At 42.5% G+C, this 16,054-nt stretch overlaps 1 protein-coding gene across 6 annotated transcripts in view; it reads right to left on the bottom strand.

Moving 5' to 3' along the window:
- TIAM2 (TIAM Rac1 associated GEF 2) overlaps positions 1-16,054 on the bottom strand; it is a 234,327-nt gene that overhangs the window by 78,058 nt on the left and 140,215 nt on the right. For 3 of the 6 annotated variants that reach the window (XM_070603134.1, XM_070603133.1, XM_008526379.2), the window contains 4 exons: positions 14,112-14,336; positions 3,752-3,937; positions 2,944-3,090; positions 724-795 (listed from right to left, as the gene is read on the bottom strand). In XM_070603134.1, coding sequence (XP_070459235.1) covers positions 724-795; positions 2,944-3,090; positions 3,752-3,937; positions 14,112-14,336 — 630 coding nt within the window. The remainder of the gene's footprint in view (positions 1-723; positions 796-2,943; positions 3,091-3,751; positions 3,938-14,111; positions 14,337-16,054) is intronic. The other 3 variants (XM_070603135.1, XM_070603136.1, XM_008526380.2) reach the window with 1 other exon arrangement.

Here is a 16,054-nt window from a genome sequence, read left to right on the forward strand (position 1 = left end):
TTCACTGATTTCCCCAGTTAATTTATTAAATGGTACTGCCTGCCGCTGCGAAAGCATAAATTAAAATCAGGTTTCAACCTCAAGAAATAACTTAAGAGGTTGGTTGGACATAAAATCCAAGATAAACAATTTGGTGAAGAAGAAGATAGAGATAGAGATCAGTAACAGGAAACACAGCTTTTAAGGGGAAGCTGTGGGTTTGAAAAAGATACAAAGAAGAGGCACGAGCCCCTGCAGGCAGTCCACCCTACTCTAGAATTCCACTCAGAAATAGTCGTGAGGACGTGTTCAGTCAGGAGGGATTGTGGAGACTGGAAGGGGACCCTGTACTCAGCTCCACCGAGGGCACCCGGAGATGCACAGGCTGCGGATCCCCAGCACGGCTGCACTATCTGTGTGAAGATTCCTGACAACCCTGAGACGAAAATGCAATTTTGGGTTCACTGAGCTGAGGAACAGGGAAGCATGAGTGAAAGTTGCTATTTTGACTTCAGTCACGTCACTAATTTTAAGATGGAGTTTAATTTTAAGATGAGTTTAGATACTTCCAAACATACTTGGCATTCCAAGAATATCTCTTATTTACCTAATAGGGACCATTTGAATTCTAATTTATTTTCAGCCGATTGATGTAAAGATTTTTGAACTAGCATTCCCCAATTAACGTAGCATTTGTGTTGTCAATGTAAAAACAAGATGGCGGCCACCCATGGCAAAGTTTACCTCACTGGAGTTATTGGAGTTTTGAGGTAGCTGAGTTCCAGAAAATCCGTGGCTGCCACTTGAATCAAATATCTGATAGACAAGGGGGGGAGAAAAGACTAATGAAACAGTTCTGCTGTGTTCATTTGGCAGCAATCCCTTATCAGCATTTAAAAATTTAAGTTCTATAACATGTTATAAGATCTTCATATCACAATTTGGACCATTTACTACTCTACCACATTTAAAGTTTTAACTTTAAAGAAAAAGTTGTGCTCTTGTTCTTCCCATACGGTTACATATTTTACTTTTCTGTGATGTCATATATTATTTGTCATCCTGGATCTTTCTCATGTTGCTTTTAAAGGAGAAGTACACATTTTGAAGATGCAGAACACAGTTCAACGACGAGTTGGCAAAGCCACCAAAATCGAGCTTATACAACTATTTTTTTAAAGGTGCATAGAATAAATATTGGGGAGAAATATACTTAAGTATTAAAAGTGGTTGTGTTTGGGTAGAGGAACTAGGAATAATTTCCTGTACTTTTTCCAATTCTTATCTTCTAGATTCTGTAGAATAATAAACATTAAAGAATAGGCCATTTAAACATTTATGGATACCTACTACATCAACTTCATTCATTTATATAAATACCAATGTTACAATTAGTTTCATATCATTTTAAAACAAAAACGTTCAACTAAATTCTTCTGTTTCTTAAGAAATCTTACATTAAGAATATTTACCACATATGATGGTGTAAAGACCATATTAGGCTTGTACCTAATTAGCTAAATGTCAACATTTAAGAAAAACAAGCAAGTTATCAAGCTATTTATCATTATCATTTAATTATATAGAGTTGATTCTCAATTAAAATCAGAATTTGCCTCAAAGATGTTATTTATACTTCACAGAAATTCAGTTCAAAAATATAAGCCCAGCATTATCCAATGATTCATATTTGACTACAATCTATAAAGAAGAAAAACATCTCCATTTATAACCAACAAATAAGTACTTTTCGTAACTCAAGTACAAGTAGAACCACCATTTTAAAATGTGATATTCTTTCCGATTGTATGAGTATACAAAACCAGTGGCCACACAAATGAGGTGTCACGTGGTTCTGCTGCCCTTTAGTCAACCAACCCACTTCCCATCGCCTTTATCGTTCCAGGGTTGCAAACAGGTCAAAGAAGTTGATATTATCCCTATTATTCACCTAATTCACGAAACTATTACACACAATCAAATAAATATCCATATAAAACGAGAAAACAAAGTTCCAGAAAATGTGACCCTCCCTTCCAGAGGATATTCAGAATCACAGAATATCAGAATAACGGCAACCCGTTAAAAGTAAAAACAAGAACTTCTTCGGACTTAATCGCAAACATTTTCCCTGTTCACTGAAATGAGCAGAGCATCATGTGATAACTCATCTTTTCAACAGTCTGAAAAAATAGTAATCCTAAAACATATCAATCAGCAACATAAAATTCATTGTCATCTACTGTATTAATAGCATCAGGAAATACTTCAGATAGGAGTATTCGAATGTTCTGAGAACAATTCTCTGCATGTGGGCCACATTTCAACAATGAGTGCTCAGGCTATTTTTACTCGAAAAAACGTTAAAACAGCCACCCTTCCTCTAGGAATAGAAACAGCAGCAATAGCCCAGTGTTACACGGCTTTGTATCTGGGTAGATCAAACCCCAGCCCTGCCCTGCGGCCACTGCATGAAGGGGGGTGGGGGGGGGGACCAGGAAGTGACTTAACCTCTCTGGGTCTCAGTCTCCTCATCTAGAAAATGTGATGACAAAATGCCTACTTTGTGTCACAAAGATTAAGTGAGCCAAGTGTCTGGCACCATCGATAGAATTTAGGTGCTGTTACTCTATTATTAACTTTAATGTGCATTTTAATATAAACTCTAGGGGAAAAATAAATATTAGCTCTAAAGGCAATGAAAAGTGTGGCTTTTTTTCTGATCATTCTTATTTCTGTGTTCCCAGGCTCTGTAGATGTGAGCAAGGTATGAATACCTCTTTGGGAATGCCAAAAAGAGAGGGAGCAACTTGGGTGTTTCCTCTTGGGGAAAGGCCATGCTAAGGCCACGTTCCTCTGAACCAACTTTCATGTCATCCTTAATGGGTGATGAACATCTAGGATTTGCTGGAGAGCAAGGATTTCCCGCCATGCCTGCTGTCCCTCCCATGCTGAGGAACTCGCCTGAGTTATAGAAGGTCTTTTCTCCTTTGCTTTTCTTGCCAGTGTATCCAGCCCTTTTAATGAAGAAAATATGCCCTTCTTGTTTCTTCCTCGCTGGGTCAGTGAGAGTTTTCTTTTCCGGAGAGCAGAGTCATCTCTAGAACATACCTAATTTAAAACACAGTTAAAAAAACATCTTAAGGCATATTATTTCGGTGATGGAGAGAATTAACAGAAGTAAGCCATGCTTGCTATAAATGTGTTCTGCCCAGCACCAAAAACTACTGCATTTCTGACATACCAGAAATGCATCCATCATCGAGACATCTCTTATCTGGATAACACAAGCTCAGTTACAACATTCAGATCTCTCCAGGGCGGACAGCAGGGTCGGCCAAACTACCCATGGACCCCCCCAGGCTGAGCTGGGAGTACCCACCCACACAGGAGCGAATTCAGAAAACCCAGTGGGGATCTCTGAAGTAGATAAAAGCCCCCAATCAGCCTTTAATTTTCCACATCATTGTTGCTCCTCCTCGGGGGCTCCACCGTCCTGACTGTGCGAGGTGGGACAGACAGAAAGACAGATGCAGTTGCGAATATTTAATAACTCTCTACTAGCAGTTAGATTCCCAGACTTAAGCAGCAGAGAAGCCGGGACTCTCTGTAGCAGGATGCCTCCCACCCTCCTTCCCCCAGTGCCCGGCCCCTGGGTGGACCTGGTCAGTTAGTGGCTTAAGTCACGGAGCTGATGGCAACAAGCTCCAGAAAGATGAGCATCCTCAGTCCTCCCTGAGCACTGCTGAGACAGCCCTCCTTGGGAACTTACCAGAGCGTGGAAAGAGGAAACCGACAAGACGCCCAACCTGCCGAGGGCCAGCTTGGAGGGGCGGCTGGCAGCAGCAAGGAGGCTCTTCGGGTTTGGCAACTCCCCGCCTTGCAGGCTGGCCAGGTAGCAGCGCGTCCTGAAGAGATCCATGTGAAATTTCTCCAGGTTCTGCTCCCATTGCTGGATCTGTTTAAGCCAGAACAGCGGTAATTTGAATTAAAATGAGAGGTTTTCATGGGTCACGTTGAAAATGCGATCCCTTTTACAAACTTCAAAGAAAAATGTGTTTCATCTGGTGTTGCCTGGTTGAAATTAGCCTTCCCTGCTCACCCCATCTCCCGCCCTCCCGCCAAAACACATTGGGGCAGACGGCAATGTACTTCATCAGGATGGTCAGAAAGGAAACAAAGCCGGTGGTCCCAACACAGTGCCACGCGAAACAGCACAACCTGCGGAGAACTCCAGCACTTCAAATCAAGCTGATTTAAGGCAGGATGCACAACTGCAAGTCAGTTATTTCGCTTTGTTACATTTCCTTCACATTCGCAGCCTCTGATCCTAAGCCAGATTAACTGAATTGCACACAGATGCTGAAGAAATGACAGCAGGGACTTTAACATTTCCGGACTTTCTGAGCAAATGACTCAAAACCAGAACAAGCAAATGGACTTCAGGGATAAGGACAAATAGAGCTTTTACTCCTGTTTTCCGTCTAACAGAGAATAACCACCAAGTCCACATCTGAATAAAATTAAAGCGTATGTAATTATTTACACAACAGAAATTCCTATGCACATCCTCAAAATTGAAGTCATAAGTTGGTAAAGAAATACAGGCCAACTCTGGGGGCTACTCTCCTTTCTTCCAAGAATGTCAAAACATGTTATGGGTGCCAGCCTGGTGGCACAGCAGTTAAGTTCGTGCACTCTGCTTTGGTGGCCCGGAGTTTGCCGGTTTGGATCCTGGGTGCAGACCTACGCACCGCTCATCAAGCCACACTGTGGTGGCGTCCCACATAGAAGAACTAGAAGGACTTACAACTAGGATATACAACTATGTACTGGGGCTTTGGGGAGGGGAAAAAAAGGAAGATTGGCAACAGATGTTAGCTCAGGGCCAATCTTCCTCAAGAAAAAAAAACAGACATGTTATGTATAAGTATTACCTTCATTTAAAGATAAACTAATAAGTGAGGAAAGCCTCTAGTAACTTGCCAACACAGGGCTTCAGGAGCAGAACAGAAAGCTGGGCTTCAAATGGCATTGAGAGCAATCTCAGAATTCAAGAGGAGGTCTGCAGTGAAGGTTCGTAATAAAGATTCGGTACAATCTTTGCGTCATTTCATTTGCAACAATTGCACCGCTAGTTTTGCCACGTTTAGCACGCAAGCAGATCCTAGCCTTTCACAGTAAACTTTCCAGGTCAACTCTCGATCCTGGATAAATGATATTTTGAAGGATCTCCAACATTTAACAGTCTGCTCCCTTCAGTCTCTCCCCAGAGGAAAGCAGTACAAATTCTGGGGCTGCCCAGACCCGCTCCACGTCCTCCACATCTATTTCTTAGGAAGGTCGCTGTACACCTTTATTAGTGATGTCATAGCCTACTGGTGTCAGCCTTGAATGAATACCAGACTGACCTGTTGGCTCTTAAAAATGAAGACGCCTAGGTGCCCAGCCTTCATGAGAACCACTGCTCTAGACTAACGAGACAGTTCAAACTGCAGCTGGAAATCTCTTCCCGGTCTTGCCATGCTAGAGACTTCTTGACTGCAGAAGGAAGGGATCGGTATTATGTAACGATAAACTGACATCTACCAGAAGCTACAAGCACAGCCAAACTAGGTTCTCATTCTATCTCACAAATGTCTTCTCTAGCTGATTCCCCAAAATCCACAATCATAGATGCACTCTTCTGTCCTCTAGTAATACGTAGATATTTCTAGATTGGGTCATCTATTAAAGCTTAGCCCTCGTTTATAGCTCCAGGTGAAATAGTTTATGAGACACTGTCTAGTGGTTCTGTTAGGGGTGGAGGCATAAGAGGAAAGAAAACCAATGAGTCATTGAATACCAGAAGACAAAGAAACCCACGCCATCCACAGTGCATTAGAAAGACAAACAATAAAATAAAATAAAATAAAATCCAGGTCTATGCCAATCACCATTATCAGGGAAGATGACAATCTCTTATATTTTCACTAATTCTGCAGTTTACATTGAAGACATCACTCAGTGTATTTACGTGACTACACAGGCACCACTGGAAGGCAAAGGCAGTTTCATCCTAAACGATGCAATCTGAAACATCATCCTAAACACGGGGAATCTTAAAATTTTGTCAGAAACACTTTGATAATCTTCAACACACCTAGACCTCTCCACCCAACACTTGGGACAACACACAGGTGAATTCGTAGGAAAAACACGGATTCAGAAGCTGAGGTTTGTTGGAGGGAAGAAGGGGCTGGGAGACCCCAACAGCCCAAAGCAGATCTCATCAAGGTCAAGAAGTTGGCTAACATACGTGATTACATTTTGAAATAACTAGTATCTCAATCAGTATTGTACATTGTAGAGGTAATTTTCAAATTTAATTGAGTAGAAAATGCAAATGAGAAAGGGCTTTATGACTCCGCTGTTTCAACAATGCTCTTATCCGTATCCTGACTGACACTTTGAGATGGTTAATCCTATGCGTCAACTTGACTGGGCCCTGGGGCGCCCAGCTATGTGGTCAAACATTATTCTGGGTGTTTCGATAAGGGTGTTTTGGGATGGGAGTAACACTTAGATGGGTGGACTGAGTAAAGCAGACTGCCCTCCACAATTTTGGTGGGCCTTATCCAATCAGTTGAAGGCCTGGACAGAACAGAAGGCTGACCGCCCCAGCCCCCCAAAGCAAGGGAGAGTTCCTCTTGCCTGATGGCCTTCAAATTGGAATATTGACTTTTTTCCTGCCTTTTGGCTTGAATTGAAATATCGGCTCATCTTAGGTCTCGAGCCTGCCAGTCTTCAAATGGGAACCACACCATCAGCTCTCCTGGGTCTCCAGCATGCTGACTCACTCTGCAGATCTTGGGACTCACCCACCTCCGTAATCCCATGAGCCAATTGCTTATAATAAATCTCTTTATATAGATTTTTTCAGACATCCCATTGGTTCTGTTTCTCAGGAGAACCCTGACTAACACAGCATTTATCCCCATAGGTCTCTGTGGAAGAGTAAGCCATCATTAGTCTCACATCTATTCCATATTTAAAGACAATATTTATTTTGTTTTACAGTCGTGGTTCTTTACAGAGAGAACCAGTCATAGAAGTTAAATGAGGATTTGTGGTTGGATAAGAAACAATGAAATATCTGATTTTTCTTTCTACAGATTCACCAAAGTTGTAGAGAAGGATTTGGGAGAATACGTAGGTCAAGGCATGGTGAGGACACGGATTCAGACGGTTGGGTTCCTTGAAGGCAAGAGGGAAGCAGAAAGGCCAGATCCACAAGCTCAAAACAGACCTCGCAATATTGAGAAAGTCTGTCAACATCTGCAATGAACTTGCAAGGGAATCAGGATTACCACACCTTCATTTCTCAACAGTGGAGGCTGAGGCCCAGAAGGGAAGTGACTTGACCAGGGTCACATACTAAGCTAGCTCTTCCAGACCAGCAAAGGCCCAAGCTGATCCTGGTGTGAACAATATGTGGGGGACAAGCTTCTATCACGTGCTTAAAATGGAGCCCCTGAATGCCAGGTCTTTTCACTCATAAGGCAGGGATCTGGGCACTATCCAAGAACTACACGGCAACTGTCATTTACATTTTCATCTAGTTGTTGACTTGATTTCTCCCCACAAATGCCCAGCTGTTCTACATAGAAGGATGCAAGCCAATATACACTCTTATTCGGGTGCCCTATTCATATCGAACATTTTGCATTTCCATTTCCTACCAGCCTTAATGTGCAAGTTCAGCCCAAATTTAATGTTAACTAAAAAGAAAACTAAATTTTATAATTATCCCTCAAAAGATGAGATAAACGAGGAGATAAAAATACATTTTTAAAATGTAAACGGAGAAATAGAAGACAGTTTTGTAAATAGCACATAAGCTACCTCAGTAAATTTAAATGATCATCATCCTTATAACTAAAATAATATTATCTGATATCACATTTAACATGGAATTTCAGGAGATTTTCTCTAACATTATCAAAAACTAAAATGCCCAAAATCAATTCCCATAAAATGAAACTATTTTTTCCCTTTTTTTCTAAATTCCTTAAATACCGATAATTGTCCCTAGACATTTCTTTGTTTCTTAAGATAAATATCAGGACATGAAAATAAAAACTCAACTTCTATATACACTGAGCTTTCCTTTCTTTTGATGTCCGTGCACAAAGCATAAAAATGATATGGATGAAAAAAACTCACTCTAAGGAGGTTTTCATTATCTTTCATTGTAAAAGGGAAAATCATTAACAATAAAATTAAGGAAGAAAACTCCCATTTTTAAGCACAGACACAAATGTAATGCAAAAGTTCCCTCTTTATTACTAATACAGCTATATTCATTCAATGAGCTCAGAAAGCCTACGGTCTGCTGTGGAGGAGTGGGAGGAGGAGAGGAAAGCCAAAGCTAAAAATAACGGATGAATGAGTGATACACTAAAAAGATGACAAGTACCTTCCTGCCACACCCAATGCTGCTAGACAAATATTTTCTACCATTTAGTCATTTAATCACAGTATTTGGTCACTTGTCCATTACTAGGTTGGTCCTAAAAGATAACTAGTTTTTCCTTTTTAGTGGAGTAAGTTGAAAACTCCCAAGCAATATTTTCCAAGCACTAAAACCTTTCTCAAAAGAACTCATCCAGTAATAGATCACACTGAGGTTAACTAGTAGTCAGAACAACCAGCTAAGGTCTAGAGAATCAGTTTTGTTTTCTTTTTCCTTTGAGATATAATTCACTTGCCATAAAATTCACTCTGTTTTTTTTTTTAATGCTTTTTTTTGGTGAGGAAGATTGGCCCTGAGCTAACATCTGTTACCAATCTTCCTCTTCCGTTTTTTCCTCCCCAAGGCCCTGGTGCATAGTTGTATATCCTAGTTGTAGGTCATTCTAGTTCTTCTACATGGGACGCCCCCATAGCACGGCTTGATGAGCAGTGTGTAGGTCCATGCCCAGGATCTGAACCGGCAAGCCCCAGGCAGCCAAAGCGGAGCACATGAACTTAAACACTCAGCCACGGGCCGGCCCCCACTCTGTTTTATAACAAATACACTTTCCATCAGATGGAGCTGAAAAATCCAAGTTATGAACACAAGTAAATTAAGGGTTAATTTCTATTTTATACAAAACCATTCATTATGTGGTTAACTAGCAAGCGAAGCACAATCTGATTCACAGAAGTCTTATTGAGAGGCAGTAGAGGAGCACAGGTCAGTGTTCAAATCCCAGCTCTGCCACTTCCCAGCTGTGTGACCTTAGAGATTCACTTAACCTCTCTCAGGTCTATTCACGCCTCCATCAAATGAGCGGCACAACAACTTTACCTCCTGGAGTTATGGTGAAATTACATATGATCTTGGCCTGAGAGAGGACACCTGAGAAATAAACTAAGGGCCCACGAGGATGGGGAGGGAGGCAAAAGAGATGGCCTGTGAGCTGGGGAATGAAGGAGGGAAGCCTGAGGGAGCAAAGCTGGAGGAGCTGGGCTGGGGACCGACACAGAGAGGAACCCAATGTGCCCCAGTAAAGAGGAAAGGGGACGTGGGTGCATTCAGTCACCAACCTGAGCAAAGCACCAGGCGTACAGAGATGGAAGAATGATGGATCCTTTAGGAGTTCTTCAGACCAAGAGCAACCTTATACACAAGGAGGTAACTACAAAATGATGAGAGCAGGGATAAAGAGAGACCCTGAGAATTAGGGGAGTATAGCAGGGGTCCCTGATGGATGAGTGGCAGGGGAGTCACGGGCAGCTGCTTGGAGGAAATAACCCTTAAATCCTTCGTCACAGATGAGGAGGGGTGAGCCTGATCGCAGGGGTGAGGGGGCACGGGGCACGTCTGTGCATGGGTGCATGGCCTAGGTGAGTCCGTTCTGCTTGAGGAAAAACTCAAAGAAAGCAGTGGAACCTACAGGAAGTTTGGCGTTGCCAGATAAAGGGGAAGCTGGGGAGAGACTATCAGGACTTTATCTTGTAAGCAGTGGGGAGCCACTAAAGGATTTTAAACCAGGCAATCACATGATCAGATTTGCTTTTTAGACACAAACCACTCTAGCCTTGTACGGAGGATGTATCTGAGGCAAAATTGGCATCCAGGGAAGAGAGAAGACAGTACTATCCTTCCATCTCTCACCACCTACCCATCATGTGCCTGAAAAATCAAGCTGCCAGGGTGTAGTGCCTCATTTCAGAGCGTTCTGCCGTTGCTCAGGCTGTCTCTTGGCTGGAAGGCCCTTCTCCATTCCTTTCCTGATTAACCCCTCATTTTTCAAGAAGTAATTCAGACCTCTCTCCTCCAGGAAGTCTTCCACGACTACTTAGGAAGCTAAACTTCCTGCTAGTCTTCCACAACACTCTGGAACATCATTTGCTCTGAACTTATCATATATGTTGAAACTGCATCCTCAGCATTCTGCCACCTGCTAGAGTGAGAGCAGCAGGAAGGCCGAGACAGCATCTTCATGAATCCCCGTCTGTGCACACGAGCCTGGCCCAGAGTATTCACTGAGTAAATGCCCACTGAACTCAAGTGAATGTGGATCTTCTGCCCAAAATACTGCCACCTTCTCCCCGTTGTCTGCTGAATGAAACCCAGGTCTTGGCCCAACACCTCCATAATCTGACCTTGTCTCCTTCAAACCCCTTTCGCAAATACTCTACTCTCCAATACTTTATTCCCCAAACACCCCATATCATATTCTCCTCAAGGCTTTGTTCCTTTTGTTCCCTTTACCACAGTTTCCAATTGTCTAAATTCAATCCATCCTCTTCAAGATTTTAAAACTTTAAGTAAATATTTAAAATGAAGCCCATGGTTCACAAAACCCAGAGCAGTCCCAAGCCCACCGACCGAGCGCTGGCTCCTCCCTCTGTATCATCTCCACCATCCTCACTGCCTCCGGCCTCTCAGGCCTAATTAACCTCGGGAAGTGAGAAACACACAAAGGCACAGAATGCGTCAGGATGCTGGGAAAGCCATACGGGAGGAGGCCAAGACCCCCTAAGAGCGGTGAGATTTTTGTTCCTGTTTACGCGTTTAAAATAATCAACAGACAGGCAAATAAAGTACTAACTGGACTTAATTTATAGCTCTTCCTCCCTCAGAACTTCAAAAGGAATCCAACATGTGGACTGGCTGCGGGGTCTGCTCCGCAGTGGACATGCTCAGATGAAAGTTGCGTCATCCCGCCCCACAGAATCCCCGAAAGGCCCTAGGACAAGACCACATGATGGTCCTCCTCGAGCAAAGCATGTCATCACACAACAGTATGAAGTTCGGCTGTTATTATTGTGGTAGAGTCTTTGTATATGGAAAAGCCATTGACCATGATCTTCTCCACCCAAGTACGCCACAGAAAACCTGTTCCAGAGACTTTATCTTGCATGATGTAATGGAGACTGCAAGTTAGGCTATTATAGGGTATAAATGACTACATCTGAGGCTCTTGGGGAAAGCACACTACATAAATAAAACAAGTATTTTATTTTATGTAAAACAGTTGAGATTTTTAAATGGTAAGTGGATAAAGCTCTGCTCTTTTAAGGAAGTTTTTAAAAGGTCATTTCGAGAAAACTTCTCTACACTTATGGGCTATTTGGAACATCATGTTCTTATTGGTCGTGACTTGTAAATACCTCTGCCTTTGTAGCTTCACATAACATTCTCTAGACAAAGGCCATGTCATAAAAGTAATTCTAAGCATGTGCCTGTTTCCCTCCTTAATGTTTCATACATTTTGTGTGTGCAAGTAAAGAGCAAACAGCTCCCTTTACAACCATCTGGCAAATGCTTTAAGGATGGCGGGCACAGCAAATGCCATTCACGTCACCCACTGCAAAGCCGTCTGGGAAAACAGGACTAAATTACATGGTGAGGAGAATATTTTCAGGTGGAATTTCTAAAGGTCAATCCAAATTGTTTCTTACCAGAAACTCACAAATGTAATATGAGAAGGTGAGTGTGTGCGCGGAAGGGGTGGCTGAGGGAGGGGGCGTTAGGGGAAGGGGTGAGGGCCAAGGCGGGGGGAGAGGAGAACTGAAATGAAAATTTAGCAGTATTAGGATGGTGTGCTTAAAATAACTGCCGTTATGATTCTGTCAAAGAATGCACAATGGGCCCCAAGTAATAATTACCCTAATGCTATAAAAGAGCTTCTCTTCGGGCCACCTGACCATCCTAGACCCTTGGATGCATGTAGGGGTTTATGTGACAGTAATTCCCCCCTCCCAAGCAGAGAACAGCACCAACTGTGACGTCATAAATTAAGCATTTACCAACAATGGACAAGGAAATAAAATTACACTTAATGAACATTTTTAAAAACCTGTTTGCTTGGACTTCTTGTGGCCATAAAGAGGGAAAGAGGAGGCAAAAAAAGATGAGGCAGGAGCTTCTTTTTTGTTTTTTTTGAGGAAGATTAGCCCTGAGCTAGCATCTGCCACCAATCCTCCTCTTTTTGCTAAGGAAGACTGGCCCTCAACTAACATCCGTGCCCATCTTCCTCTACTTTCTATGTGGGACGCCTACCACAGCATGGTGTGCCATGTGGTGCCATGTCTGCACCTGGGATCTGAACTGGCGAACCCCGGGCCACTGAAGTGGAACATGCGCACTTAACTGCTGTGCCACCGGGCCGGTCTCGAGCCAGGAGCTTCTTAATGTTGCCAAATTTCCCTTTTCTCTGCCTGGACCTAAACATATGACAATATATAAGGACCTGACAACTCCAAGTTGGGTTTCCCTTCAAGAGGATTAAAGTATGGCTTCAAAGTTAAATCTCAGAAAGCCAGTAAAAGTTAAAACTGTACTTTTTCCCTCTACAATCAGAATGAGATTTTTGGGGTGCCCCAAACACTCGGAGATACTTGAATCCATGAGTTGCATCTCAGATGACAGACAGAGCATGGTGGCGATTGGATCCTGGAAATTCAGAACCACAAGGGAGACATGGCACAGAGGAAACACTGGGATAACCATTTCTCCTCTTCCTCAAGCTTTGGATTTCTCACGTAACCTTGACATAGCATCACATCCTGACATGCCACACAGGCAGGAAGCTGAGAGATCGGGACCTGAGCTCTTCCCAGATGTGAGCAGGGGGCGGCTTCTCAATGGGAAGCAGGCAGAGGGCAGAGACAGCGCAAGCTGAGGTCCTGGAGGCTGCCCTTCTCCCAGCAGCTGTGTTCTTATCAAACCCCGAATGCCCTTCCACCTCCCTACATTCTCCTTGGCAGTTGCAACTTACTTTTCAGTCCTTTGTTTACATCTATTTTGTAGCTTGTTGTCTGCCAGCAGGTACTCTTTAAATAAGTGGCATATTCTGTTTGGGGCACAGTTCAGTTCAGGAGTGTAGGATATGCTCTTTAAGATTCTGTAGAATTATTGAAAATTATGCACTCTGGAATACATTTTCCATAGAAATTGTTAAACTCTTGTTGCATCACTCTGGACCAGACCCTTGTAACTGCACAAGCAGACCAGCGTCATTCCACTGCCCAATGCCTTTGCCCACTTCAATCTGCCCTTCAAGCCACCGCCTAACTGGTGTTCCAAAGATGTTACTTTCATCACGCATTTATGAAGAGAAGGATGCTAGAAACGTCACTGATATTTCTCTAAGCGTTTAGGTTGTCTGAGCAAAGGAAAATAAATACTAAAAAAAGCTACTTCTCCTCTAAAGTGCAAACAGCACAAAAACTCACTGTTTAATTGTTATACGAATTTGGAACTACACTAGAGAAAGACTTTTCCTTAGCACCTTATCTGTTATAAACAGAAAAAATGCTGGGTTTTGGAATCCACAGACCTAGGAACAGCTGTGTTAGACCAAACCACTCCTTTCAAAGCCATCCTTCACATTAGACTCTCCAATCTTCTAGGGGTTTTATGATATTTTGTTCTGAAAGTGACATTATATGAGAGAATCAGCCAGGCAAGAAGAAACTACTCAATATTAGGAACAAAGATTTGGTCACAATCTGTTCCTATATATACATATCTATCTCAAACAAAGGTTACAGAGCAGATCACATTAACGATGCCACAAAAGTCTGCATTCAAACTCAGACTTTTGCTGCGACTGATACGAACAATGGAAGAAAATACTCACATAAATAAATAGTACCTGGTTTTCTATGGCTTTCCTGTTCTTTGGGTCGCTCACCACGGACAGCTGTAACTCTGCCATCTTTTTCATCTTGCTGTCCATATCTATCTTCTGAATGAGGTTTTTGGTCTGGTTCTTCAGTAGCCGAATGGTGTCCTCTTTCCCACGCTTCTTTGCAAAAAGGGATGCGCACGCCGAATGTATGGCAGTGACCCAGTTTTCCAGGTCTGTCTGACTAGTGGCCTAAACACAGTGGGAGGAAAAAAACCTATTTGGAGCTGTTTTACCACAAAAGTAATCTCCAGAGTGGCAGGCTGGGCTTTGAAGTGTAAAACCCAAGAAGTACCTTCACTTTGTAAAAACTGTTTAATTTTGAAAACACACACGACCACTCAGCTCAGGTTCTCAGCTTCCTCAACTCCAGAGGGGCTGCGAGAACATGGAGAGCAGAGCAAAAATAATCATGTAGCCCCAAATACAATGGCAAGACAAACTAGAGTCAAGCCATAAGCCAACAACAAGGGAATAATAAGAAACTCAGCATATATTGGCTGAGTGTTACATTACACCCCTCTCTAAAAAGCGGCTTAGCTTCATAATTTTAACAGAATGAGAAAATACTACAGCTAAAATGTTAAATTTTGAAAAGTGCTTATGAAATTTCATCTATGGTATAGATGCAATTATGAAAAATACCAATAAAAAACATTGGGAGCAATACTGAAATAGCTGTCTTTTAACATTGGGAATAAGGATAGTGATTTTTCTTTTTCTACTCTTCAGTAACTTCCAACACAACAACCATACACTATTTTCATATAAGAAAAATATTTTATCTTAAAAACAATAAAGAAAATTTGAATAAAGCAGAATGGGCAAGCAGGCTGAAAAGCATTTTCAGTTCCCGATGTCCAGAAATAACCACACACATTCAAGCCACGGGGTCGATCCTCCAGTGACCTCTGGGATCATACAATAGGACCTACTGGGAAAATTTCTTAAAACTAAAGATATTTTACCTGAATCGAAACATAAAATATTCATTTCACACTTGCCCCTAAGAAGTCCGTGCAGATTGAATCTAATGTATTTACCTGCCCTATAACTCAGATTAACATCAATTCATCACTTTGCTTTAAAGCATCATAGAAGGTTTAAGCAGCTTTTCTGTTAAGAGAAGGAAAATCAGATCTCAGGCCCTGATTCTTGTAAGTCAAGTCAGTTTGGGGACAGCAGTAAAGGCTAGAGGCCCAATGAGTTTACCTGGTACTGGTGCCAGGAAATCCTGCTGCAGCGAACACTTCAGAGAATTCTGGATTCCCAAAGTCAGCAGGAGAACACTATGCTGTTCTACAGGGTCCCTGGGGCCATCCAGGACCAACTTTTCACAGACCTGAACCCAGGACCTATGGGGTTTTCTATAACTTTCCAGCTGGATATAATCTATAGCCCGTATTATGTGTACACGCAGTGCTGGGTTTGGACTGGAAGGCATTTCAGAAGCACAATTCACTTCCTGGCGATCACCTCCACCTCTTTTCAGTTAATTAATAATAATAACAATAATAGTTAGAGTTTCTTTAGCACTTGACGCATGCACATTATATTATTTACCCTTAAAGCAATCCCAGAAGCTATTATTGTCCTATTAGTTAAAGGATCGAAGCTCAGAGGGGTTCAGGGAGCGCTCCAAGATGACAGAGGTACTCAACAACAGTGCCAGGATTCACACCCACGCCTGACCCCACACCAACATGCTCTGAGGCCTCTCACTTGCTAGAAAGTTGCTGAGAATCCCAACGGTAGATAACCTGAATCTTAACGTCCTAAGACCACTTCCATAGGAAAATGAGACCTGATAGCCTTTGTCCAGGAGAGTCTTCCCGAAAAGCTGCTTCTTTCACTTCCACTGGAATTCTGGGGAAGAACCTACACTTCTCCCGTCCATATTCTCTAGGCTT

Source organism: Equus przewalskii, chromosome 32 (genome assembly GCF_037783145.1).
Source record: "Equus przewalskii isolate Varuska chromosome 32, EquPr2, whole genome shotgun sequence".
In the NCBI taxonomy this organism is placed as follows: Eukaryota; Metazoa; Chordata; class Mammalia; order Perissodactyla; family Equidae; genus Equus; species Equus przewalskii.